A 26,140-nucleotide genomic window follows, 5' to 3' on the forward strand; every position below is an offset into this window, starting at 1 on the left:
GTGGGGGTTCTAGGGTGAAAAACTGGGAAAGAGAGAAGGGAGTGAGTGAGATGGACATGCAGTACGGACATAGTGCCACACACACATACACCACTGGCTTAATAATCTCCTAGGGTCAGACGTTAAAGTGAAACCACCTTATAATGAGGTCCTTCTGATAATTCAGCAACAAAATCCTCCGGGAAGTGTCTCAGCCACAGTGTATGGACGTTCCACAAGCAGTCGGCTGAACAAGCCCGTGGGCGTGCCTGTGTCCAGTCTGTGTGCTCAGGAGCGTGGTGGCGTGGTGTGGCTGTGTATGTGCCCCTTTTCCCCCCGAAGCTCCCCAGTTCAGCAAGTCTAGAAGTGGGTCTTTTGTTCTCAAGAGATGCCCCTCCCCCACAATGTGTCCATGATGTGGCTTTCTGTGGTTGGCTTCTGGCCACCTGGGGCCCCTCCCTGTCCCCGTTCAGGGGGTCCTTGGTGAGCATTCGGCTCTTCTCTGGATCTGGCTGCACCTCCCTGTCTGAGCAAAGAAGCTTTGCAGCATCTTGTAGGCCAGGACCCATCACCCGCCCTGCCTCCCTGTGGGATGGCACCAGGCCAGGCCCCCTCCATCCCCAGAGGGCTCTGGTGCCGGGCTCAAGGCTGACTCACCGTCCTGTCTCCCAGCAAAGTCTGGCCCTGCCGGGAACCGGCTCCCAGCCCGGAGGCCAGCAGTCAGGGCTGGAGCTGCCAGTGTGCGTGGAGTGGGGACTGGCTGGAGCAGAGCTGGGGGGGACTGCTAGGGGACTACAGGGAGCTGCAGGCATTACTAGACCTGCCTTGGAGTCGGCTGATACAATCACTTTCACCTCCACTGAGCCTGTACCAAGAAAGAAGTCGACTGTGTGCTCAGTGACTGTGGAAGAAACCAGGTGGCTCCCCAGCGAGAGCCCAGGGCTCCCGGCACCCTCCCAGACAGCATGGTCCACCCCAGCTACCCACTCCCCCAGGACTTGGGTCTGGACACCCCCTGTGGCCCCTGGACAGCCTCACCCCATTCGGGGGGGTCTTGCCTCAAATACCTCCCAGGGCTGGCTGAGCACTGACCCCCTCCCAGGAGGGCAGTGCTGGGGGAGAGCAGACTCCAGCCCCCGGCACCCCTTGCACTGTAGACCCCTCAGGGCACCTCAAAGCAGACGCAGAGGCGGCGCATGCTCTGGCCAAGGTCACACAGGGGTCACAGGGGTCCTGCTTCTGCTGCAGCTAGGGCAGCCTGGACAGTGCCTGAGTCTTGCCACCATGGAGGTGACTGGGGCAGGGCAGCTGCTGCTCCTCACATAGTTGCTCTGGGCTGGGGTTTGTACCACAGAGAGAAAGCAAAGACTCATGGTCAGAGTAGGTGCCACTGAGGTCTCCAGGCTCTCTCCTGGGTGGTCCTCACCTACACAGGCCAGCCATGCTTTCTGGCTGGTTTGTGGGTCTTACTTCTCCCCCCTCATCACTCCCATCCCTGCTCTTGCCCTGCCCCTGCTCCTCCACCTTCAAGCTTCAAGCAACTTCTGGAAGGAGCTGAGGCAGATCAAGATGAGGCTGCACTAAGCACAGCATTTATTACCAGACTGCTTCCGGGCCCAGAGACCCTGGCTGCCGGTCAATGATTTGGACTGATGGCCTCTGCCTCAGCCTGAGCAGGCGTTGGCCAGCGCTGTCTGCTGGCCATGTGTGGTACAAACAGATGGGCTGAGCCCTACCTCTCCAGTTACCACTGAGTCAGAAGAGATGAGCACCCCCGCCTGCCCCCCACCCCCGCTGTGGTGCTGGCTAATACTGTCCCTCTGCCCTAGGCAGGAGCTCACTTCTTCCTGAAGCAGCCTTTCGAGGTGGGGTCTTGCTGGTCACACAGTCCCTTCTCCTGAGGCCTGCGTCGGGAGCCAGAGTTCTGATCGGCTCTTGTTGCCCTGCCAACACAGACACTTCACATCCCAGTGGGTGGGCAGGGGCATAAGTCCCTGAGCTGGCAGCAAAGGTGGGTGCTGGTGGGTTCTTGCCTGGCCTCTGGGTGGAGGTGAAGCTCTCCAGGAGTGGGCCAAGTGTCTGTCCAGGAGCCCGGGATCTGCCCCTGGTGCCCATGGCCCCACCGTCTCCCCAGCCTCCTCCATTCCCCACAATTGCTCCTGGAGATTCATGCTATTCCTCCCTCTGCCCCAGAGGCTCCACGCGTCCACACCTTCAGAGATCGTCTAGGCCACCCTCTTTGGCAAGTGACTGCCCCGGTCACACGGGAATCGAGCCCCACGATGTCACCACCCTCCTCTGCCCAGCCCTCTGGCCTTGGCCCGCAGGCTACCTTCCCCTCATCAGGAGCAGAGTAGCACCTCTTGGAGTGTCTTTCGAAGCTCCTGGCTGCGGAAGGCGTAGATGAGGGGGTCAACGATGGCATTGCAGATGATGAGGGTGAGGAAGAGGTTGAAGTTCTTGAAGACGCAGCCACAGGTGGGGTGTTGAGGGCAGAGGATGATGAGTGAGAGGTGCAGGAAGAAGGGGCCCCAGCAGAGGAAGAAAATGCCCAGCAGGATGGTGAGGGTGGCAGCGCCCTTGAGGCCAAAGCCCTGGTGCAGGGGGTGCTGCCTCTTGTGGAGCCGAGCGATTCCCTGGGCATGCTGGCACGCCCGGGTGAGCATGTGCACGTACAGCACTGCCATGAGCGCCAGCATGGCCACAAAGAAGCTGACAAGACAGAGCAGAACGGCTGTGTGGTTGTGGTAAGCGATGAAGAGGGTGCTGGAGAGGACACTAGCCACCCAGATGGCCGTGATGACATGCCACGCCCGGGGCAGTGTCACGATGCTGTGGTACCGCAGCGCATAGAAGATGGAGATGTAGCGGTCCACGGCGATGGCGCCCAGGAAGCAGAGGCTGGACACCATGGAGCCGCAGGTGAGCGCGTCAATGACATTGTCCAGCTGCTGCACCACCGAGGCCCGGGTGGCCAGGGTGCCGGCCTCCAGCAGCAGCAGGACAGCTGTCTCCAGCACGTTGCTCATGCTCACCAGCAGGTCGGACACGGCCAGGCAGCAGATGAAGCAGTACATGGGAGAGTGCAGGTTGCGGTTCTTGGCGATGGCGGCCACCACCAGCACATTCTCCACCAGGCTCACCAGCCCCAGGCTGAGGAAAAGCCCGTCAGGAATGGACACCTCCAGGCACCTGGGCCCCGTCTGGTTGGTGGCCAGCCTGAGGAGGGGGGTGGCTGCGGGGGTGGAGTTGAGGGAGCCCAGCAGCCTCCTCGGGGGGCCCTGCACAGACATAGTCCCTCTGGGAGCAGGAAGGGTCCTCACTCTGCAGGCGTCCTACTCAGCTCATGGTGCCACCCCCAGGGCCAACCTCAGGCTCACCCTCTCCGTGGCTGGACATAGGTTGGCCCAAGCATGGCCTAGCCAGAGAGCTCGGCCTCTCCACCAGTCTGGTCACTTCCCAGTGAGGACCCCAAGCTCTGTGGCACCACCCCTCTGGGCTCTGGCATCTCCCTCTGGGTCCTCAGCCCACCTCACCACCTCTTCCCTGGAGGTGCTGTTGCTCAGGTCACACATCTGTATGCTCTTGCTGCCTCCTGGTCTGTGGGGCCTCCTGCCTCCCCAGACCCGAAGTGGGCTGGGGTCCTGGAAAGAATGGAGCCTTTCTCCGCATCTTTAAAGTCTTCCGTGGAGTCCCTCCTCCTGAGGGCGGCCACATGATGCGCGTGTGCCTGGGAAGGCATCGTCAGAAAGTGCCCACGGCACCCCGCCTGCCGCCAGGTGGCGCAAATGGTACCCAGGGCTGTCCCGGCTCCCAGGGCCTCCAGACTCCTGGGCACAGCGGGACTCTCCCCTTCGTGCTCCCAGCTTCGCCTGTGCTCAGCCAACCAGCATTCCCAGCCAGGCCTCCACTCCAGGTGTCTGTGCCTGTGGGGCCACCTCTGGACCTGCCCCCAGACTTCTAAGCCTCCTCCAGGCCTGTGGCAAGCACAATGTCCTCCTTGAAGCCGCCCCTGATCCCCTAGCCTGCCTGAAGCTGCTCTGCCTCAGGAACAGTCACTGGCTGTTGACTGTCTGCCCTCAGCCCTCAGCCCTCACCCCCCATCCAATGTTAGATGCTCACTGAGGGCAACGCTGCCCCCAAAGACCCCCACCCCCTTCGCTGAGCACTGCCGGAGGGCACCCTGGCACAGCGGCTGAAGGAGACCTCGCTCACGCTCCTCCTGGGGGAGGGGCAGGGACAGAGCTGCAGTCCTTCCCTGACGGCCCCATGTCCTCTGCAGAAAGACACCACTGGCCAAGCCAGGAACCACTTCAAGGGCAGACCTCTGTCTCCAGCCACGTGGGGCACTGTGCGAGCCAAGCAGCGTGGGGAATGTCCCCGGGCACCAGGCTGGCCTCACTCCCAGCACTTTCTCACTTGAGACTGAGGACAAACCCTCCTTTGAAGGCGGAGGTGGGGGGAAGGAACTGTTCTTCCCATTGACAGGTGGGGAAAACGAGGCAGCAAGAAAGGCAAGTGGCTTGTTCAAAGTCAGACACAAGCCCTTGGTGGAGGCGGAGCTGGGAGTTCCGAAGGAGGTCTCAGTGTCTGGAAATCGTGTGTATCTGTGATCTGCCTGTTAAAATCTGGCCCACATCCACCTGACTACCAGATGGCCTCCGACGGGCAGTGCCCGCACGCCCACGTTACACGCACTTGCGTGAGTCATTCCTCGTGTCTGCACAACTTACAAAGCTCTTCCTCCCTTTGCCTGGTTTGTGCTTTTTATTGAAGTACGTCAGTACATAAGAGAGCACAGATTGTAAGTATGCAGGTTGGTGATGCCCCAACCTAAACACAGCCTGGAAAGCAGCGCCCAGATCAATCAGTGAATAAAACATGAATCGCACCAGAACCCCTCTTCCTGCCCCAGGGAGCCCACGACCGTCGGTTAATTTGCCTCTTTTGGAACTTCATACACGGGGGCTCAGCACTGAGATGTCCTTGCAGCTGCGTGTAGTGCGAACCCTCTCCTTCCCAGACTGTGCCGCAGCTGGTAACGGATGGACACACTGGGTGTTCGGGTGCTGTGTCTCCCCTTACCAACAGTGCTGCTGGGCATTCTCGTCCCGTATTTTGGTGGTGGGCATGTCCGCTGGGTGACACTAGGATTGGGAGGGGGTGGTCAGAGCCATATCTTCCGCTTTGGCAGATTCAACCAAACCACTTTCCAAACTGGTAGACCCGTCTGCCTGCTCCCGGCAGTGCACGAGCCCCCCACTCCCCACCTAGAGGAGGGTGGAAGGATGGCCTTGCCCAAGCTCCCCAGGAACCAGGCCCAGGATGGGCCCACAGAGCACACACTCCCTCCCAGCTTTTTGCCGCCCATGGACTTTGCCCCCTCACTTGCTCCTCCTGGTGGAGAGCCCCACAGGAAGCAGAGGGTCCCAGGCCATGATCATGGGGCAGAGCAGTGGCAGGCCCAGGTGGCTGCCCTGAAGCCCCAGCGTCCCTGCCACATGAGTCTGGACTCCCCCTGCAGCTGTCCACTGCCTGGGACCACCTTCCACCTCTGGGGCACTGACCAAGAGTCTGCTGGGTGAGCAGTGCCCTGCCCCCAGCTTCTGTGTCATCACATTTCAGGGATGTTAGTATTCCTAGCTCCATAAATGAAGCCTTTGAGACGGACATGCCTGACCCCAGCCCCCCTGCCCAGCCTGAGACTTCAAAGGGCGTGAGAACCGGGTAGCCTTTGGCAGGCGACCGCAGCCCTCTTCCTGGTGAGGCCTCACGACTCTTCATCCGGAGGTGCCTGCTGGGGACTCCATGGGAGTGAGACAGCAGACATGGCTGAGCTGGAAAAAGTCAACTTTGTGAGGAGTTATGGTTATGGGGAAAGGGTCTAAATGAAATCACAGATTCCATAGGCCAATTATGTCAACTCCATCTCCAGTACACCTGGGAGAAACTGAAGTGAGGAACAGCCAGGAGACAGGCGGTGGACACAATCGTCCCCTCAGAGCAGATGCCACCATGAGACCATGTGCTGGACCCACACGTGGGGAGGCTGAGACAGGAACCCACTTGGTCTTGTGCACTCGTGTCCCCAGCACCAAGAACAGTGCAGGCACACCGTAGGCCCACAATACATGAGCGTTCAATGCGTGAGCAAGCTCTGTGGGGGAGGTGGGGTGTGAAAAGCCTCTCACTGCAGAGCAGGCGGGGGGGGGGGGTGCCTACATCCAGCCATGGCCACACCAGGGAGGTGGGGGTGACTGCCTGACCAGAGGGCCCAGGCCAGCCCCTGCTTCCTTCACAGAGGTCTCCCAGAGCCAGCCAGAAGGCACACAGCCCCATGAGCAGCCATGCGAGGGTGCAGCCTGCCCCTCCTGGCTCTCGTCGAGTGGGATCTCAGGAAGGTCCAGCCCAAAGCTGGGTCACGCTGTCTTGCAAGGGCCGTCTAGCTTCCTTTGAACTCGGGGAGGGGGGTGGTTTGTGTGCCCACCTTGTGGTGTCTGCACTGAAGACCCTGAGGTGGGGCCTGACTCGGTGGGGAAGGGCACAACCCATTAGCCATCCTGCCCATGGGCAGCACGGGCCTGGAGGAGCTGGTTCACCCTTGCCTGGACACTGAGTGGCAAGCCAAGCCTTTACAGCCAGTGTTCCGCTGGGAGGGACCTGGTTGTACTCATCTCCACTAAAAACATGACCTGATGTGACCAGCATGGCTGAGCACTGACGATTTAATGACCTTTTGGGACAGCAGGGCCGGAGGTGAGCAGTTTCATCACAGGCTGGGCCCAGCCTCTTTCTGCTGCACTATCCCAAGGACACTGGCTCTTCATTTTAAAGTTCATTGACTCCTGCCTGGTTGGATGGCTGCTGCAGCTCCAGACATCACATCCCTACCTGGATGCACTTAAGGCTGGAAGACGCAAGATGCCACACTCTGCTCACTTACCTATTGTTTTCAGAGAACAAACCCCTTCCCAGAAGACCTCCAGCAGACTCCTGTTTTCCTGGCTGAAGCTGATCACAGGCCACCCCAGTGGGGGACAGTAGACCCAAGACAGGCTTGGATTATCTCAGTCATACTTGACCCCTGGAGCTGGGTGTGGATCCTCCCACCAATTTACTGTGGTGGCACGGAATGAGGTGTGGGTGAGAAAGACAGACAGACTTCACCGTGTCTGCAGGGGCACCCTTGCCATGGGTATTTGAAACACAGGGTCTGTTGATCCCCAAACACCGGAAGCCCCTCAGTTGAGATCTGCTGAAAGGATGACTTCACAGGTCTCCCCAGTAGGTGACTCCACATCAATGACCAGGACGCCGTTGGGGACTTCTGGGAGACAGGCCGATGGACCAGGACTCGGGTAGACATCAACAGATGACCGCTCTGGGGCCCAGATTCTACCCCAAAGCACATATACAGCGTCTCCTCCCAACCCATGTCTGCTGCCTCCCGGGGTGGAGGTCAGGGCCAGGAGGGTGCCTGCTGGACAGGACACCTCGGGCAGCTCACAACCTTGGTATCCTGGATCTTTCCAGAATCAAACAGGCTCCTGAGTCATAGGCAGCCCCGAGGGGTTCTGAGCTGTCAACCAAGTGTGCCAGGACCCACCCCAGCCGACGAGCCTTGCCCCCATGCTCCATTCACCCCCGGATCAAATGCCCCCTAATCTCTGCCATGTGCATCCCCCAGAACTGCCAGGACATCCTTTCCAAAGCCCACCTCTCCGGCCTCCCCTCTGCCTCGGCACTGCCCTGGAGTTTTCCACTGAAACAACTGTGTCAGACTGGACGGATTCTGTGTCTTTGGTGCCCAGCGTGAGGACCCGGTGTCAGCCCCTCCAGCCCTGGGCCAGCCTGTTCCAGGTTCCGACTGCAAGCACACCCCATGGCGTTCAGCAGAGATGTTGCACTAGAGACCTGTGGGACCCCTTCTCTAACCCTGTGCCCCAAATTCTGGAGGGAAGGGTGGCTGGAGGGAGGACTTGGCTAGGGCTTGGGCTCGGTGTGTGATTGTGGGTCACGTTCTCGTCTGGGAAACCTCGGGGAGCTGTGCAGATCTGGGACCTGCCTGCCTTGCACTGGGCACAGACCCCAGCCCCGGGAAAGGAGAGCTCACGTCGCACAGGACATAACCTATCATGTTTATGGGAGAAACAGAAGAGGCAGGCGGACAACACATCAGTATTTCTACTTCAGGGAACTGGCCAATTCAGACCAGAACAGAAATCAGGAACATAATTGTACAGCGTTGGGGCGGGCATCTGTGCCGACTCAGTCCCACTCCCCATCTCCCTCGGGGTTGTCCTCGCGAGGTGCCTCCAGGTCGTGGAAGTGGAAGTTGGCCATCATGTCTCGCACAGCCAGCATCAGCCTGTTCAAGCCCTGGTTATGGTTCAGACCCCCGGCCCCTCCATCCTCTGGCCTCTCCCCCTGCAGCAACGAGATGCATCTGAGCAAGGGCTGTCCTGGGCCCCGGGGCCCAGAGCTCCCACCCCACCTTGCCCAGGACCCTGTCAAGGAGAGGAAGCTCCTAAAAACCAAACACACGCGTCTAACAAGGCCAGGCCCAGAGTGGATCAAGCAGCCGTGCTGACTCGAGGGGCTTTAGCTCAAGTTGCAGCTACAGGCTCGGGCAGGCACGCCCCTGGGTGCCCCTGGGCTGCTGCAGTGCTGGCCCCAGTAGGCTCTGGACGTTCACACCAAAACGGACTTGCCTGAACCCATTCAACAGGGAGAGCCAAGATATGCTCAACATACCTCCATGGTGTAATTTGGCAATAACGACCTAAAGAAGAGGGCGATCGTGTTTCCGTGGCTGACAGGACTTAGCCTGAAAAAGAAAATCAAGAAAGGTCAGAAAATGAAGCTGAACCGATACTTCTGCGTCCCCTCCCCATCTTGGCAGGGTTCCAGGAAGGCAGCCCCAAGCAGCAGCTGGGGAGATGGGGAAGAGCTGAGCTGCGGCCCTGGGCTCCCACAGACAGGTGGGCAGCCAGGACTCTGATCAGCTTGGGGTGGGCTGTGGGCACCCAAAGGCAACTGAGGAGACTGCTCAGGCCTTAACAGAGTGGGGGCCTGGCCTTTCAGGTCCTGGCCCACCACAGCCAAGCTGAATATCTGCCACTGGGCAGGTGCCTTGCTTTTAAGAAAAGGTGTAGTTTCCAAGTGTTCTTCAGCACTTAGGAGTGGTGGGAAGATGAACTGGTCCTATACAGAGAGAAGATTCTAGGGCCTGTGAAGCGGAGCCCCTCCTCGTCACTAGACAGTCAAGGAGGCCTGGAAGCTGATGGCCTACAGAGCGCACAGCAGACAAAGCTCAGAGTCAGCAGTCCTGCAACCAGCCCTCAGCACCACAATGTCTAGCATGTCAGCTTTTTGTGAACCCACTGACAATAATAATTAATAATTTTCCTCTTAATCTATTGGAGAATTTAACTGGGAACTACTTCCCTGTGAACACGCAATCCAACTTCTATAATACAACTTAGTGAGAAAAAAATGCAGAAAAAGACAAACACTGTAAGATTTCACTTATATGTGGAATCTAAAAAACAAACGAACAAAACAGAAACAAACTCATAGATACAAAGGACAAACTGGTGGTCACCAGAGGGAGGGGGTGGGGGCTGGGGGGAAGAGGCAAAGGGGATTAAGAAGTACAAACTCCAGTTATAAAATAAATAAGTCACAGGGATGTAATGTACAGCACAGGGAATACAGTCAACAATGTAACAAATTTGCACAGTGACAGACGGTTACTAGACTTGTTGTGGTGATCATTTCATAACGCAAAGAAATGTTGAATCACTATGTCATACACCTGAAACTAATGTAATATTGTACGTCAACTACACTTCAATGAAAATGAATGAATAAATGCTTGAAAACGGGGGGTGGGGATGGGGAGGAAAGAACTTCATTCTACAAAATGTGTTCTCCTGATGTCTAGAAAGCACGTGCTCCCTTAAATGGGAAAGGGTCTGGGACTCTTCCAGATCTATGGCTTTGTGGTGATGTGTTCTAGGTAAGGCAGTTACTCAGCATTAAAGACCAGAAACAAAGGAAAAAAGAAGCCTTTTCATGATCTAACTATGAAAGCCATCCACACCTCCACTGGCAGCCTGCAGACTCAGGCTTTGCTGTGCTCCCACTGCCCTATTCTCTTGGCCAGCCACATGGGCATTCCTTCAGTTCTCTGACTGTACCTTGTGCTCTGTGCCTTGCACAGGGCCTTTGCACATGCTGATTCTTCTGCTGGAATGCCAGCAACCGTTCCACCCTCTTTATGTGGTTAAGGCACATTCTTCCGTCATGTTTCAGTGTAACCATCTCTTCTTCTCAGAGTCTTATCCACCACTCTTTCCCAGCAGTTTCTTACTGCAGTTTTCCTTTCTACGTTTACTTCTAGATTCTATAATCAATGTCTATTTTCCCCACTGCACTTTGCACTCCACAAGGGCAGAGGTGGTATCTTACATCTCCAACACCTGCTACAGAACCTGACAGAAATGCTCCTACCTTAGACAAATAAGTGAAAGAACACAGCCCCAGATCACACTGCTCTCTGAGGCCTGTGTCTGAGTCCCAGGGAGCCCCGGAGCACTGACCTCAGCGCCGTATAAGCAAAGGAGCAGAGCGGGGGCGGAGAGGTACCTCTCTGGTCTGACGTAGGAGTAGATGGTGTCCAAAGGAGGCAGAGGGTCAAAGCCCATCACAGACTGTGTGGTCACATCCTTCAGAAAGGGACACAGAACGGAGATGCCACAGAGCACTGCTGGTGAGCCTCTGCCCTCCTCCCAGCAGTCTCGAGCTGATTCCCATCTGGACTGGACCTTTCTGGAGTTGGTAAGTCTGACAGAAATGGTCCTTGGCTGCAAGGCTGTGTTCACTCTACTAAGACATGTTGGGTGAGGGGGTGGAACAGCCTTTCTTCCACCAGGACACTCACTCTGCCCACTCAGAGGGTTACGACACCCGTAGATAGAGTGGGCATGTGGTGGGGGCATGATAGAACCACGGATCGCCGCCCACACACCGTGACCTTCGCCAGAACGCCAGGCTCTCCCCTTCGGTGCTGCGGGGCCTGAGCTGCTGGTCACCGCTCGGAGCCTCTGTAAGTCCACAGACAGCATGGGCACGGCTCCGCCTCTCAACATGCCAAGTACTGAACCCAGGCTGCAAGGGGAAGAGCCTCTGCACATGACCCCAACCCCCCGGGGCGCTGAGTGGCTAGCAGGATGGCCGCGCATGTGACCAGCTCACACAAAGCTCCCACTTTCATCCCCTTTCCTTACCGGGGGCAGGGCCGCCACAGCTTCCTTGATCTCAGAGAGGACCACGTGGCGGTGGATATTTCTGGGTGCACGCTGGTAGAGCACCTTCCGCCTAGGGCCGGGGAAAACAAGGGACAGTGTGGAGAGGGAGCCCACCCTGGCCCTGCTCCCGTGTTGGGGACGGCGATCCCGAGCAGACGGCCTTGTTCTCTTCACAGGCCCCTGGCTCCCAGGCTCACCTGCTCTCACACGCTTCCACGGCAGGGTCCCCAGCGTCCACTGCCTGCAGAACCTCGCGGACGTTCTCCTCTAGCCAGCTCATGGTGGCGGGCTCCTTCCAGAGGAAGTGTGACCTCCCGAGGTACAGGCTCACCAGCTGTCTCAGGGCGGGAGGCTGGCTGTAGGAAAGCGCAGCGTGTCAGCAGACCCTCATGGGTCCCGGCCTCCATGCCCCCACTGGCACCCATGGGGTCGTCCAGGGCGCCCCCAGCAGCCTTGAGCGAGAGGAGGCTGCCGACCTGAAATGTGTGATCGGTGGGGTGGGGGCACAGAGGTGTTTGTTCCAGCTGTTGTATGTATTCTCTAGTGAGTACAAGTTCCTTAACGGAAACGTAAAATAGAAAAAGAACACACATATCTGTGCATGCACAGACAGCTGAGGACCCACCCTGGTCTACTGACAGGGTCTCAGGTGGCTGGCTCTCGCATCTTGTGTTTTTCTTTATTTTTTATGAGAAATCTGAAAAAGGCAGTACGTGCCAATACAGTTGTTTGGACCACAATGATGACTGTAGCAATAATAAACTTGCCTGCAGATCCTGGCACAGGGGCCCACGCCCCAGCCTACTACTCATCAGGAAGCCTTGTGCTTTAGGCTGCAGGCCGTGCACACACCCGCCAGCTCTGTGCCTACCAGGCGAGGCTGATGCCCCACACAGACTGGGATCTAGCCCTCCCACAGTGGGGGAACAGTCCCGCCACTGAGGTCTCACGCAGAAAGCACCTGCCAGGACCCTCCTAGCAGCAGGAGACAGCGGTGACGGCCAGCCTCCTGGACTTCAGGTCTGAGTGAAAGTGGCTCCCAGCCTCTGCCCCACAGGGCACCCCCACGGGGCACCCCCACGATGCACCTGTGGGCATTTGTCCCCTCAGGGCGTCTTCCAGTCTTTACCTTATCTCGGCGTCGGGTCCAAAGAAGCGGTGATTGGCGACGGCTGCATCAGGCCGCACACTGCAGTACTCGAGCAAGGGCATGAGGACTGCAGAAGAAGCAGAGGTCCCGACACACGGGGTGAGCCCGCGTCACTTCCACAATCACTGACAGGCTGACACCGAGGGAGGAGGCTAGACACCCAGGTGAGGCTGGGTCTGCCCACTCCAGCCCCTGAGGGCATCTGCCATCCTGGAGTGGTCCTTTGTGCTGCTGCCTCCCAGTGGCCCCCTCTGCATCAGAGGGAACTCCTCCAGGACACCCCCAAGCACATGCCCTGGACGTTCTAGTCATCAAGACCACACACCCCACCCACAGGCTGATATGAACCCGGCTCGTGGGGTGCAGGCAGAGTCTGTCCCAGCCCCCTGCTGCAGCTCCCTCTCTGAGCAGCTATGGCTTCCCCACACAGCTGTGTCTGCCAGGAGAACCCAGTCCTCCAAGTGACTTCCCAGGGATGGGCTACAGCTGTGGCAGCGCTCCCATGAGATGCGGCACAGGGCCCCCAGCGCTGTGCCCCTCATAGAGGCGGCTTCTTAGATAAAGCAGACGGACTCCTCTGGGTCAACAGGCAGGCCCCACTAGTGGGCACGGTTCTGCTGTGCAAGGAGTGCCCCCGACCCACACCCCAGAACCCTAGAACTAAGGAAGTGATGCTGAGTCCAGGACTAACACACCAGCTGTGTGCAGATACCTGAGGCAGGCAACACGCAGCTGCAAATAAGCCCTCCCCGCATAGACGGCCAGTGCCTGTCAGGGCCTCGTCTCATAACTTCCTGCACCTTCTGGGGGAAGGTCCTGAGACCTCCAGGCAGCCCTGTGTGTGCAGACGGAGATGGGCCAAGACATGCAAGTAGTGCTTGGGGTCCTCCAGGAACCCCAAGCAACACGGACCTTGGCCCCAAGCCAGGGGCTGCTCCCTTCTGTCTAGCACCCAGCACCATCTAACACTCCACTCCTTTAGGCTAATTCCACTGTCTTCCCATTCCAGGATGTCAATTCCCAGAGGAGAGAACTGTGGCTGCCTCCCCCTGCCCGGCTTGGCAGGCAGGGGCTCAGGAGGTGGCGGGAGTACTTTGCAGGCCCGAGCTGCTCCTCCACACGGCCTCTCCCCGGAACACAGCTGCCGTGAAGCTGCACATGGTGGCAGGACCCCAACTCCACCAGGACCCTGACGGGGGTGGTGGGCTCTGTTGTCAGGTCACAGACACCTTTGAGAACGTGCTTCAAGTCGCCAACTGTCACCCAGGAGATGAGTCCGCAGGCCTGTCTCCACATCGACACCCACCCGCAACTTTAAGGAGCCCCTCAGTGAGGCCCAGGACGATGCTGTCTCTAAGTTCTTCAAACCAATGAGAAACGGGATTTTAGTCAAGAATATAAAGACTAGTTTGCTGACTCGGGCCCTCCTGCCCCCGTTTCCTCTAACATCCAGCTGACTCACTGCCCTCTCCTCTAGAAAATGCCACATCTTCTTCAGACAGCAAGTTTTTCTCAAACAAATTGTCAACATCAAAAGACTTATCCTAAAATCCCAAGCTGCTTTGAGACATAAGTCTCACTTTCAGCTTTCAAACTGTAACTAGAGCACATTTAAAGGCCCTGTGGGAGAGTGCAACTTTCTGTAAGTGAAGGGCAAGTGCTGGGGCACGCGCACATGTGTGTGTGTTGGGGGAGGCTGGCGGGAGGCACCCACCTCCAGGGAACATGGTGAGCGCCTGTCGGATCAGGAGAGAGGCCTTTTCCCTCGCAGAGCTGAGCTCCTGCTCGGGAAGGTCTGCTTGCTGACTCAGCAGGAAATATGCCAACGGCACGGAGAAGGCAAAATTTGGGAGCTGGGACAGGTTCCGATGAGCCTACAAGGGGTGAAGAAACAAAGTCTGGGGCTTCAAGGTGGTAGAGAAAATGATGCAAAGTTCAGATGCTCTGATGTCACTTGATGAACCCCTGTGACGAGCACAGTGTCTTGTGGGCATCTCTGTATGTAGTTTAAAGACAGCTTAATCTTACATCCGTGGGGGTTTTCTCTGTGCATAAGAAACAAACAGCAAGACCTGAGGGTGGGGGGATCAGCCAAGTAGGACAAGTGAAGCTACAGCGGCGAGAGAGGACATGGGAGGCGGCGTAAGCGGAAACAGGCAGCGGCTGTGAAAGGTGTGGTGACAGACTGGGCCCCTGTTCTGATGGGCTCGGCTTTAGAAGCAGGCAGTCAGTGCTCTCTCAGTACAGAAAGTTTAGAAAGGATGAATCAGCACGGAGGAGCATGGCCTCAACTCCACCACCCAGTCACGTCTGCTAATGCTGCCCAAAGTTCTCGCCTTTCTCTACGTGTGCACACACACATGTACACGTAGACACAGGATGAATCACATTTTGCCTAGTAAAACAGATCCCGGTCTCCAGAGAGTTCTGTGCCTTTATAACCCACCACAAACATCCCTCTGCAGTCCTGTGGGGCTGTGGGGTTCCCTGCAGCTGCGCTTTTGTGAGCTCGGGAACTTCTGTAAACTAGACCCCAGAGGCGGGACTCCTCGGACAACTACGCCAAAAGATACAGAACTCAAAATGATTTACGCAGTTATTTTTCAATTATTCATGAACATGCACTGTGAAAAAATTCAAGCATAAAAATAAAGAAAATAAAAAGCTGTCATCTCCTTGTCCGCCACCTGTCCCCCCACGAGTGACCCCCGAGCAGGCTTTCTGTGTCCTCCGAGATGGCACCGTCCAACAGCAACACACTGTCAGTTTACAGTTTTAACAGCCACACTAGAAACAGGTGAAATGGATGCTAATACATTATATTTAACCAACTGTACCTAAAATAGCATCACTTCTACATGTAATCACTATCAAAGTCATCAACGAGACTGCTTATGTTCTTTCTCATGCCCAGTCTCTGCCCCAGTGAGCACCTGGAGCAGGGGGACAACGCGTCCAGGTGTCAGGCCCTGGCGGGGCACGGCTCTGGGACTCCACCCACACATTTATACATGAGCCCAACACGGCACACGTGTTCTCTGGCCTCATCGCCCTTCCCATGCAATAGTCTGTGCCAAGCCCTGCACGGCCCACCCCCACCTCACACGTCTTTGCACACAGGCTTGTGTGCATATGTACACAGGCGGGGAGGAAGACAAAAACGGTGGGCACTTGGGGTCTGCCCTGGACCCTCACCATGGTATCACAGAGCTGTCCCTGGAGCGCACAGGACTCTAGACTAATGAAGGCAGGGGAGACAGGGCCCCCATGTGACGGCACATGCTCACACCTACCTCCCACTCCTGGAAGAGGCGGACCAAGTACTCGTAGTTCCGTGCCCGTAAGGCCAGGTGGTCGATGAGCAGCAGCATGCACAAGGGGTCCTCGTCTGGCTCAAGGCTTCCAGAGGCAGCATGGAGAGCAGGGGAGGGCAGAGGGAGACAAAACCCAGAGTGGGCCGGGGCAGATGTCCGTGGGCCCCGGCCTCTGAGAGCGAGCCAGTGGCAGCGGCCGGGACACTTACCTCAGGATGAGCTTGCAGTACTCCAGCGCCGTGCGGGGGCAGCCGCGCTTCTCCAGGAAGCTCATCTGCTTGTAGAGGGCCAGATAGAAGCTCCTAGATCCAAGACAGTTCCTTGTGAATTAGAGCGACAGCAAGGTGGCAAAGCCACGCTGCCTGGGAGCTCCTCCAGCTTGGCGTCCACCTCTGCATGCTGGTCTCGCTGGCAGTGCCTGTGTGGCCTAATCACCGTGAATGTTCCTGTGTCTGCAGAGAAGGTGGTGCTCTGCTAGTTTGCCATTTCGTGTGTATCCATGTATAGAAAACCAAGTTTGTTAGCTGAAACCCTTACGTTCTTGTTTTTTGTTTACTAGTTATCCTTTAAGCAAAAGGAGTTAAAATCACGTACTATAACCACGATATCTCTTTATCTTCAAATTTCAACAGGTGCCAGCAGCACTGTTGCTGGATACATGAAGTCTTGTGACTTAAATCGTCCTGGTGGACCATTATTTTTATCAACAGCCAACTGCACTATTAATGCCTGGAAATAGTAATATTTTATAACCTGTCTCAAAGAACTAAGAATTTAATTAAAGAGACAAAACTAACACAAACAAAACCAGCAGAGAAAATCCAGACCCCGGACGGCCTCCAGGGCAGAGCAAATATCCCACAGTGGAGACGACCCAGGACGGCAGGAGACCACAGGAAGATGCGGAGAACAGCTGGGACAGAGGGCATGCCCACGCCACTAGGGCCCTGAAGACCAGGCCAAGGGTGAGAGGCCAGCGGGTGAGGTCAGTAGGGAGGCTGCTGCAGCCGTGCAGGCCTGAGCTCGTGGGGGCTGAGGCCAGGGCAGGGGCTTCAAGGTGGAAGAACATCTGCAAGAAGAGAGTGTCATACAGGGCCGGCCCCGTGGCTTAGCGGTTAAGTGCGCGCGCTCCGCTGCTGGCGGCCCGGGTTCGGAGCCCGGGCGCCCACCGACACACCGCTTCTCCGGCCATGCTGAGGCCGCGTCCCACATACAGCAACTAGAAGGATGTGCAGCTATGACATACAACTATCTACTGGGACTTTGGGGGAAAAAAAATAAATTAAAAAAAAACAAAAGAGAGAGTGTCATACATGTGTGCTTGCTCAGTGCAAGGGAAGAGGGTCAGGAAACACAATTACAGACCCCATCAAGCTGATGTGGCTTATCGGGTTCCCTTCTAACATGGATACGCTAACCCCAAGCCAGACTGATGCATCCGTCCATCCTTGAGCCCAGCACTCCTGCATTCAAGCTTTCAACACAGCAAGATGCCCTGGTCGGAGCTGCAGGTGGGACTCCAGTCCCACGCCACTTGCCGCCACTGCACCCACACTAGTACTCGTGTCACCTGTGATGGCTCTGACACACTTACAAGAGAAAGAGCAGTGAGCACTAATGTCTGTGAAACCCCTTGGGGCTGCCAGCTCACCTGTTCTCAGGTCTGCGGTAATCCAGTCGGCAGGTTCCACTGGTGAGGCTGAACAAGGGGTGGAAGGCACACTCCATGCTGTACAGCGCTCTCTCTGTGGGCCACAGACACCAGGGAAGGGCGTCACCCACTGCGAGGTGACTGCAGCCCCGTCCCCCATGGCTCGAAACAAGGAAAGCTCTGGAAGGAAGGAGGTTATATAACTAGGACTTTGGAAAGTGACAGGGCACGGACGTGACCTTGGGACCACTGATGCCACTCTGAGTTTACTTCAACCACAGAGGTATGACCTGGCAACACCCAGGTTTGTGCCAGAGGAATGCAAACACACGTCCACAGCAGTTAATTCACAAGAGCCAAAAAGTGGAATCAACCCTAGTGTCCCTCCATGCTGGCTGAGGAACAAAAACGTGGTCCATTCACACAGCCATAAAATGAATGAAGTGCTGACACACTTGTCACACAGGGGCCCTTGAAGACTTTACGGCAAATCAAAGCCAGATAGAGACCTGTCTACGATTCCATTTACAGGAAACGTCCAGAACAGGGGACTCCAGAGACAGGAGCAGACTGGTGGTTGCCAGGGGCTAGGGGTGGGGCGGTGACAGCTGACGGGTCAGGGTTTCTTTTGTAAGTGATGAAGGTGATCTAGAATCACTGGTGATGAGGCTGTACATCTCTAGCATATGCTAAAACCCAATGAACTGTACACTTTCAATGGGTCAATTTTATGGTATATGAATTATATCTCAATAAAGCTGTTATTTAAAAAGTCTCCTGGCAAACCCATCTGTATCCCCTGTTACCTTACACAGCGGCATCTATGACGTCAGCTTCTGAGATGCTCCTCAAGTGCAGGCAAGAGTGGGTTTTGCGTGCCTATGCAGGCTCTTACCTACAAGGTCTCGAGCCATCTCCTGATCCTCCTGAAACCGGCAGGCGTCACTGAGCTGCAGGAGTGAGTCGACGTGATAGGGGCTCGCCTGGAGCAGAACCTACGAGGCAAGGAAGAAAGCTGACGGGATGCGGGCAGGGCTCTCCCTGCGACAAGACCCAGGAGGGCACAGGTCCCTGGGCACGCCTTCAGGCACTGAAACCTCGGGCAGGGAGAATATCCCCAGAGCTAATATTCACAATACCCCCAGCTCAAACGGCGCTGACCTGATTTGAAGTGGGAGCTCGGGACACCGTGTGCCCAGCCGTCCCCACCTCAACTCTCCCCGACACTGGAAACAAGCCCCATTTCCCACACCAGAAGACAATGGGGAGCCCTCAGAAGCACCCTGCCCTGGACCACAGCCCCCGTGACCTGAGTGTACACCAGGGGTCAGAGGAGAGAAGAGGATAAACTGCTGTTGGCTGGAGTGACCACAGGTTGGGACCCAGGCCTGGGCAGCCTGGCTAGTTGAGAAGAGGATGTAGGCTGGGTGAGGCCCCCCCTCCCATGGGGACACACGCACCACAATGTTGTTGGGCTCCATGGACTCCACAGCAGCCAGGAACTTGTGCTGCGTCTGCTGGTACTCCTCGCTGTGCTCAAACGCAAAGGAGGAGAGGCCTTTCCTGGACTCCAGCAGCCGCATCGACAGACCTACGGGGAGTGCCTATCAGGCCCCTCGCTCGCAATGTTCTTGACAAGGAACCTCTGTGCGCCCTTAACTCGACTCACCACATCAGAGCCTTCGCTCCAGCCCTCCAGCTCTCCCAGGACACCCAGGGCTGACTGCCCATGGCTTGGTCCACACCAGCACTGCATCCTGTCTACTCTTTTCCTCTATAGATGTTTCTCCCCCCAGGGGTGTGGACAGAGCACTGTCACCCCAGGACAACAGAGACGAGGACATGCACAGCCCTTCCTGCTATCTTATCCAGGCAGACACAGGAGACAGCACAGGGGCTGTGGGCAAGCCTCTGAGGCGACAGTGATTTATAAGCCATGACCAGGCACCCTCTCTCTGCTCCTCATGCCTGACTTTGGGTACATGGAGTTGTTTTTTCTGATGAACCCGAAAACTTGCCTCCCTGCGGTACCCTCATGAAATAGATGAGTGTTCCAGGCGGCCCTGGCTCACACCCTCCTGACGGTCCCGCCGAGGCCGAGCCCTGCAGAACCACACGGCCAGTGAGCCCCCATCTCTGCCTGTGCTCAGGGGCTTCTGTTAGGAAGGTGGGTGAAGGAGAAACGGAACAAAAGACACCTACCAGGAACCAGGGCTCACCCTCTGTGTCCTCCCTGAGTACATGAGGCCCCTGCAGAACCCACAGGCACAGGGGCAGGCAGCGTCTGTGGGCTCATGGCTCCCTTCACGGTGGGTGTCCCTGCACCCACCCTCTGCCTCCCAAGACCCCTGGGACCCCAGATCCAAGGGCTCTCAGGTGCTCCTCCATTCCATGCAGCCAAGTGCCCTGACAGGGCATTAATCCACATCCCAAGCCTTTTTGCCCTGTTACTGTTTTTCTTTAAATTATGTGTATTTACTGGTTTGCAACAAAGTATAAAATATCACACTTTAAATATGAACTTGATTACATCCAACGGTCCAGTAACCACAGCATTAAAACACAGTCAGTTGGAAATATGCAGCTGGTGTTAGGGGTCTGTGTCCAGACCTGGTGTCTCCTGCCTCTGGCACCACGCCAGGACGCCCAATCACACACCTGCACACTGGCTTTGCACAGACAGAGAAGTGGCCAGGCCCAATGGGCACGGACCCCAACAGTGCCCGGCATCGGCCACCACACAAAGCCCTGCAGCCTCAGCAGCCCCTCACCTGGCTTGGTGTACCGGGGCCAGGTGCTCTTAGGGGTCGTCAGCCACGTACACTTGGGGTAGATGCGTTGTCTCTGCCGTGGCCTGGGGAGAATGGGACATGGACACAACTGACCTCTGCAGGGACTGTGGAAGCAAAACCCTGGGCAGGAAAGGGTGGGGGTTGAGCAGCGGTGCTTCCACAGGCGTGACAAGGACAGAATGCAGTGTTAACAATGGAAAGTAGCCGTTGACAGACGAAACTGGAAACTGTGATCTAAATAACCAAACAACCAGAGAAAGAGAAAAAAACCAGGAAAGTCACAGTCCAGCAAAACAGCAGGAAAGGTAAAAAGAAACAAAAGTTGAAAACCTAAAATAAAGACAAGAATGAGAGCAAACAAACTAGCTTCCCGTGGGGACCAGGCTGGACAAGCAACACTGGCTGAGCACAGAGGACAAAGGGCCGGCCTCTGTCTCGAGGCAGGTTCTCATCTCCCCCCCTCCCCCGAGGCCCCACCAAGGCAACAGGTTGTGAAAAGGGAAAAATGGTGACAGCGAAGAGAACTGGGGGAAGGGTGTCAGTACACTAACATCAACATGTTTCTGGAAGAAGGCAAGCCAGACAGAAGAGCAGGAGTGGGCAGGCAGGGAGGCCTAGCTCCCCGCAGACAGCGTTGCGGATGCCCCCCCCATCCCTGCCCCAGGCCTAGTGCTGGTCTCTGCTGCAGGAGCCAGGCTTGGCCCAAGGCTGTGGTCACAGGGAGGGGTCCTGCTCTATCAGTGATGCTTTGCTTCCTAAGCTGAGTGATGGGCATGTGGACGTGTATATGGTATTCTCTATACTTTTTTGATAACGTGAACTATTTCACTAAGGAAAAAAAATGAAGGCCGGCCCCATGGCTTAGCAGTTAAGTGCGCGCGCTCCACTACTGGCGGCCTGGGCTCGGATCCCGGGCGCCCACCGACGCACCGCTTCTCCCGCCATGCTGAGGCCGCATCCCACATACAGCAACTAGAAAGATGTGCAACTATGACATACAACTATCTACTGGGGCTTTAGGGAAAAAAAAGGAGGAGGATTGGCAATAGATGTTAGCTCAGAGCCAGTCTTCCCCAGCAAAAAGAGAAGGATTAGCACGGATGTTAGCCCAGAGCTAATCTTCCTCACAAAAAAAAAAGAAAAGAAAAAAAGAAAAAAAAATGAGGGCCGGCCCAGTGGCGCAGCGGTTATGTGCGCGCGCTCCGCTTTGGCAGCCTGGGGTTCGCGGGTTTGGATCCCAGGCGTGCACCAGCACACCGCTTGTTGAGCCATGCTGTGGCAGCATCCCATATAATGTAGAGGAAGATGGGCACAGATGTTAGCCCACGGCAAATCTTCCTCAGCAAAAAAACAGGAGGATTGGCATGGATGTTAGCTCAGGGCTGATCTTCCTCACAAAAAAAAAAGAAAAGAAAAAAAAAGGAGTAAGAATCTAGACTGTGTTAGGAACAGGATAAAAAAGCATGTTTCTTCTCCCAACAAGAAAGCCAGAACTGTAGGGGAAAAAATAAGGTACAAGAAAAGCATAGTCAAAATCTGAAGGAAAGTAAAATCGGGGGTGATTCTGGGTAATTGGTAGAGTGAAAAAGGAGAAGGAATTGGATGCCTGGAACCGTCCCTGTCTATGGCATACCCTGGCCCAGGCTTGCAGTGAGCTGTCCGTACAGAATAGGCTGGACCGAGGTGCCAGGGCTGCTGCTGGGGGAGCTGGGTGGGATTGGGGGAGCAGGCACTGAGGGCCAAGCAGACACCAGCAGAGCAGTGGAAACGGGACGGGGGAGGGAGAGCGAGCCAGGCCCCCAACACAGAGGATGTCAACAGAGAAGGTCCAGATGTGAGAACCCCAGAGAGAGCAGTGCGTGCGTGATCTGGAGATTCTGAGACAACAGAAGACGATGCAACGAAACAGGCTGAGTCTTAGTCTCTGAGGAGCAGAATGTGGAGGCAGGGGAATATGGAGGGAACCATGGCCACTCAAGGAAGCCCTTTAAGACTTAAATTTTTAAAGAAATACATAAGAAGTATAATAACACTATAAAGACAATAAATGTAATTACTGTTAACTAATTATTATTAATAACCATAATTTGCACAGAAATAAGAACAGGCTAAAATGTAAAGAAATGGCAAAACACAAAAATGAAAGCACAACAGGAGCAAACACCATTAGAAATAAAAGGGAAGTGAGCCAATAACATGCAACATCCACAGCCTTCCTCAAATCAGAGAAGAGTTAAATATCAGGACTACTTCCCGTCTACACAGCAAGATAGACGTGCAAACCTCCTATACCTCCTGTAGCTCAGACGAGGAAGAAACACCAAGACGGTGGGTAAACATAAGGTAGTGACACACCGCTAACTCAAATTGGGAACACCCGTTCCCGGGCAACGTCACAAGAAGTGCCCGCGCAGATGCAGGGGACTGCAGTCCACACATAGCTACACCTGTCCCTAGGAGAGTGCACTCCAGGCTGTGGAAAGCACTGCTTAGAACTCAGCTGTACAAAACCAGGGTGTGTGCGAGACCACACTCCACGGTCCCAGCATACAGGACGTTATTTGTGCAGAGAGGCCCGGGAGATGCAGGAAACTGTCTGTAATGTCATCCTTGGGTGGGGCAGGCAGGGGGTGCCAAATGAGACAGTTCTGAATTGCTTGAATTTTTTAATAAGCATTTAGTTCTATAATCAGAAAGAATATGTACTTGAAAAGACAAATCTTCTGCTGGTGTGAAAGCTCCCAGTTCTGGAAGTGGAACACCCACATTTCCCACAGAAAGTCCCAGAAACACACCCTCATGCTCTGAGCGTTTCTCATCGTGTGTACTGCATGATGCTGACCACTAAGAACTGTTAAATTAACAGAGATCGAACTTATCTCAGAACCTAAACTTCACGTTAGTTTTGCTGCTCCCTGAGAAGCAAAAATGAACCCGACTAAGATTTCAGGGCTAGAAACTCAAAATTTAAGGGCTTTCAGAATCTTTGTAAAACTATGACGTACATACTAGGGAAGGCAGTGTGAGGGACAGAGCCTGACATCCACAGACAAGGTTAATCACCAACTTCTCCCCGGACCGCCTTCCAGAACCCTCAGAATCAGGAATCCTAAGTGTTTCATTTTTCCTCTAGACTTTCACGATCCTCCCAGGGCTCTGAACTGCCTTGGAGAAGACCCCCTCCTCCCTCCTCTAACTGAGAACACCCCCTCCTCCCTCCTCTGAGAACACCTCCTCCTCCCTCCTCTAACTGAGAACACCCCCTCCTCCTCCCTCCTCTAACTGAGAACATCCCTTCCTCCCTCCTCTGAGAACACCCCCACCTCCCTCCTCCAACTGAGAACACCACCCCCCCCGAGAACACCTCCTCCTCCCTCCCCTGAGAACACCCCTCCTCCCTCCCCTGAGAACACCCCCTCCTCCCTCCTCTGAGAACACCCCCTCCTCCCTTCTCTGAGAACACCCCTCTCCTCCTCTGAGAACACGCCCCTTCTCCTCTGAGAACATGTCCCTCCTCCTCTGAGAACACCCCCTCCTCCCTCCTCTGAGAACACACCCCCTCCCCTCCTCTGAGAACACCCCCTCCTCCCTCCTCTAACTGAGAACACCCCCTCCCTCCCTCCTTCAACTGAGAACAGCCAGAGTTGACCTTACCTCTGTTCCCCCAGGACAGCTCGAGCACCAAAATACCTTTTCAGTTCTGTGTCTGGATTCAAGTGTCTGGAGAAGTGAAAGTTTTACAAAGAAAAGTGAAATTGAGTTCTTTTCCAATGATTCTGGGAATTTTAGAAAGTGACATAAAAATCCAGCAGAGAGAATAGCTATTTTGACCTGAAAGACAACTTGCAGGCCTGCTTTCTTTAAAACCACCCCAACCCAAGGCTGAGGCTGACCGAAACTCTTCAGGCCAAGTCAGAGCAGCCTAAGACCCAGAGACTAGATCAAGATGTCTTCACTGGCTTAGAAAAAAGATGGCTTTTTTTTTTTTAATGCTGGCAACAATCTCTGTGGTAGGGACAGGGTTTCAATAAGCATGTACAAGAATAAGAGATGGATAATTTATCCTAGGATGACATCTTTAACACAGGCAAGAAAGAATGTTCCCAGATATGTAAAGCTCAGCTTAAGGCCCTAGAAGTAGGGAGGGATTTCCCTGTCCTTGCTCTTCTTTTCTATTTCCTAAATGTTTGATGATAAACTCCTATCACTTTTAAATAAAGAAAGTGAATCTTCTTTGTCTTAATAACATTCTTCCACGCTACAGCATCTCTGTGGTAACAGCCAGGAGGGGACAGAGGGGACAGAGGGTACCTGTGCTCCACATATAGGACGTGCTTCTTTGAGCTCAGGGGAGGTGGGCCTGGGCGGTTTAAGCCACTGCTGTCCTCAATCCTCTCTAAGATACGGTCAATATCTTCCAGCCCGTTTTCCTAAAAGCCCCAAAACAACATATTAATCATCACACTGACTTTATTTTAAACGTTCTAACAATCAATAACAAAATGATCTATTTTTACAAAGAACCAGTATTATGTTTACTTCCTGAAAGGCAATATAATCCAAACAATGTGTACTGCACATACAGTTAGGAAAAAGGAGAGATGCTTCATAGAGGAAGCCCAGAACAGACAGGACCACAGAGCCAGAAGGGCCCTGAAAATAAGGGAACCATAAGCCCATGTTTCTCGTCTCACAGCTGTGCTCACCTCCTCGGGTAACTGAGCTGGGCCTTGCGATTCTGACTGAACAGCAACAGAGCTACAACCTCTCTTCAGGACAAGAGGACACACAGAGGATCAGAGGCAATAATGGAAACAGGTTTCCTGATGACAGGCTGCACCTGGGGGGTATTTACACCTCACCATCAAATTAGTCCATGAGCACTAAAAAAAGGTCAGCACACAGGGGCAGCAGAAGGAGGAGGGACTCTGCTGTCCAAAGAGCATCATTTCCGACGGCTGCCGGGAAACGGAAAGGAAAGAGGGGGCTCTAACCCTCCAGGAAGAAGGGAACAAACACAGATACAAAACTTGGTTAAGTAATTTTCCCTTTTTGTTCTCTCTGCCCTCTGAGTTAGTTATACTCCTAATGGGAAGGAATCAAGAAATCAAATAAAAATGATCTGCCTTCGAGAAACAGCCAGAAGAGAACTGAGAGGAAATCAGCCACACACACATACCGAAGTTTCTCCCGTAGCATTTTTCTTATTTTTCTGTTTCTTTTTCTTCTTTCGGAGTTTGCCACTTACGTTAGACTAACAAAAGAAGCACACTTTAATCAACGGGAAGAGATAATACACTTTGAGGAGAGCGACAAGCTGCAGGGGTACACGAGGCCGTGGCCTGGCACACCCCCTTCCCTTTCTGAATGTCCTGTGAACTCATCCTCTTCCCTCCAACAACAAACCCCCACCACCGGCCTCCTCCACTCTGCTCCTGCCCCATCCTTCTCAGGTCTGCCATCCATGTGGCCTCTCTCAAATCCCTTCCTGTCACCCTCAGGGCTCCCATGACCTCGTGATGGCTCACGGGGTGCTGAACCACCCACCCACCTGCCCTCTGCTTTCATCTTCCACCCTATCAACCACTCTCCCTGCCTGCCAGGAGGCTCGCAATAAGGACTTGTTGAATAAATGAGTCCTGAGGGGCCCTCTCCTGCGCCGTGGTGCACTGCAGCCACGCCCAAACACCAACATGACCCACATGTTTTCTCGAGGATCGTCCACCCAGGGCCTCAGTCCAAACGACCTGAGGTCAGACACACAGTCATGAAGAACATACATCCTACTAAACTGGAGCAGACTCTCCTAAAACTCAGGAGGCAGGTCTCATGTCAGGGAAACGTGTCTAGGGGACCCTGTATATGGCTCCCTTGATGGCCACCATTAGTCTTGAGAATTTCATGCAAATCCAATCAGGGCTTCCAAAAAAAACTTGGGGGCA

At 55.0% G+C, this 26,140-nt stretch overlaps 2 protein-coding genes across 4 annotated transcripts in view; both read right to left on the reverse strand.

The window, feature by feature from the left end:
• Positions 1-286: 286 nt before the first annotated feature.
• On the reverse strand, positions 287-7,597 carry MC1R (melanocortin 1 receptor). The gene has a single exon (XM_087419702.1). The coding sequence runs from the start codon at positions 3,270-3,272 to the stop codon at positions 2,322-2,324; it is 951 nt and encodes a 316-aa protein (XP_087275828.1). The 5' UTR covers positions 3,273-7,597; the 3' UTR covers positions 287-2,321.
• Positions 7,598-8,096: 499 nt separating this feature from the next.
• Positions 8,097-26,140, reverse strand: part of TCF25 (TCF25 ribosome quality control complex subunit) — a 43,209-nt gene continuing 25,165 nt past the window's right edge. The window contains exons 3-18 of one of the 3 annotated variants that reach the window (XM_087419699.1): positions 25,378-25,452; positions 24,510-24,628; positions 23,853-23,918; positions 20,178-20,260; positions 18,867-18,997; positions 18,302-18,401; positions 17,407-17,500; positions 15,965-16,057; positions 15,735-15,840; positions 14,156-14,315; positions 12,421-12,508; positions 11,489-11,647; positions 11,271-11,361; positions 10,630-10,709; positions 8,734-8,806; positions 8,097-8,406 (exon numbers count right to left, since the gene is read on the reverse strand). In XM_087419699.1, the coding sequence (XP_087275825.1) occupies positions 8,248-8,406; positions 8,734-8,806; positions 10,630-10,709; positions 11,271-11,361; positions 11,489-11,647; positions 12,421-12,508; positions 14,156-14,315; positions 15,735-15,840; positions 15,965-16,057; positions 17,407-17,500; positions 18,302-18,401; positions 18,867-18,997; positions 20,178-20,260; positions 23,853-23,918; positions 24,510-24,628; positions 25,378-25,452 (1,677 nt within the window). In that variant the 3' untranslated portion in view covers positions 8,097-8,247. Of the gene's footprint in view, positions 8,407-8,733; positions 8,807-10,583; positions 10,710-11,270; positions 11,362-11,488; positions 11,648-12,420; positions 12,509-14,155; positions 14,316-15,734; positions 15,841-15,964; positions 16,058-17,406; positions 17,501-18,301; positions 18,402-18,866; positions 18,998-20,177; positions 20,261-23,852; positions 23,919-24,509; positions 24,629-25,377; positions 25,453-26,140 lie in introns of all 3 variants that reach the window. The other 2 variants (XM_087419700.1, XM_087419701.1) reach the window with 2 other exon arrangements.

The sequence above is a fragment of the Ceratotherium simum genome, chromosome 30 (assembly GCF_057802395.1).
Source record: "Ceratotherium simum simum isolate JZ-2026a chromosome 30, ASM5780239v1, whole genome shotgun sequence".
Taxonomy (NCBI): Eukaryota; Metazoa; Chordata; class Mammalia; order Perissodactyla; family Rhinocerotidae; genus Ceratotherium; species Ceratotherium simum.

Bases quoted from the DNA above. Each gene is read 5' to 3' on its own strand.
- MC1R (XM_087419702.1), bottom strand. From the start codon at position 3,272: ATGTCTGTGCAGGGCCCCCCGAGGAGGCTGCTGGGCTCCCTCAACTCC.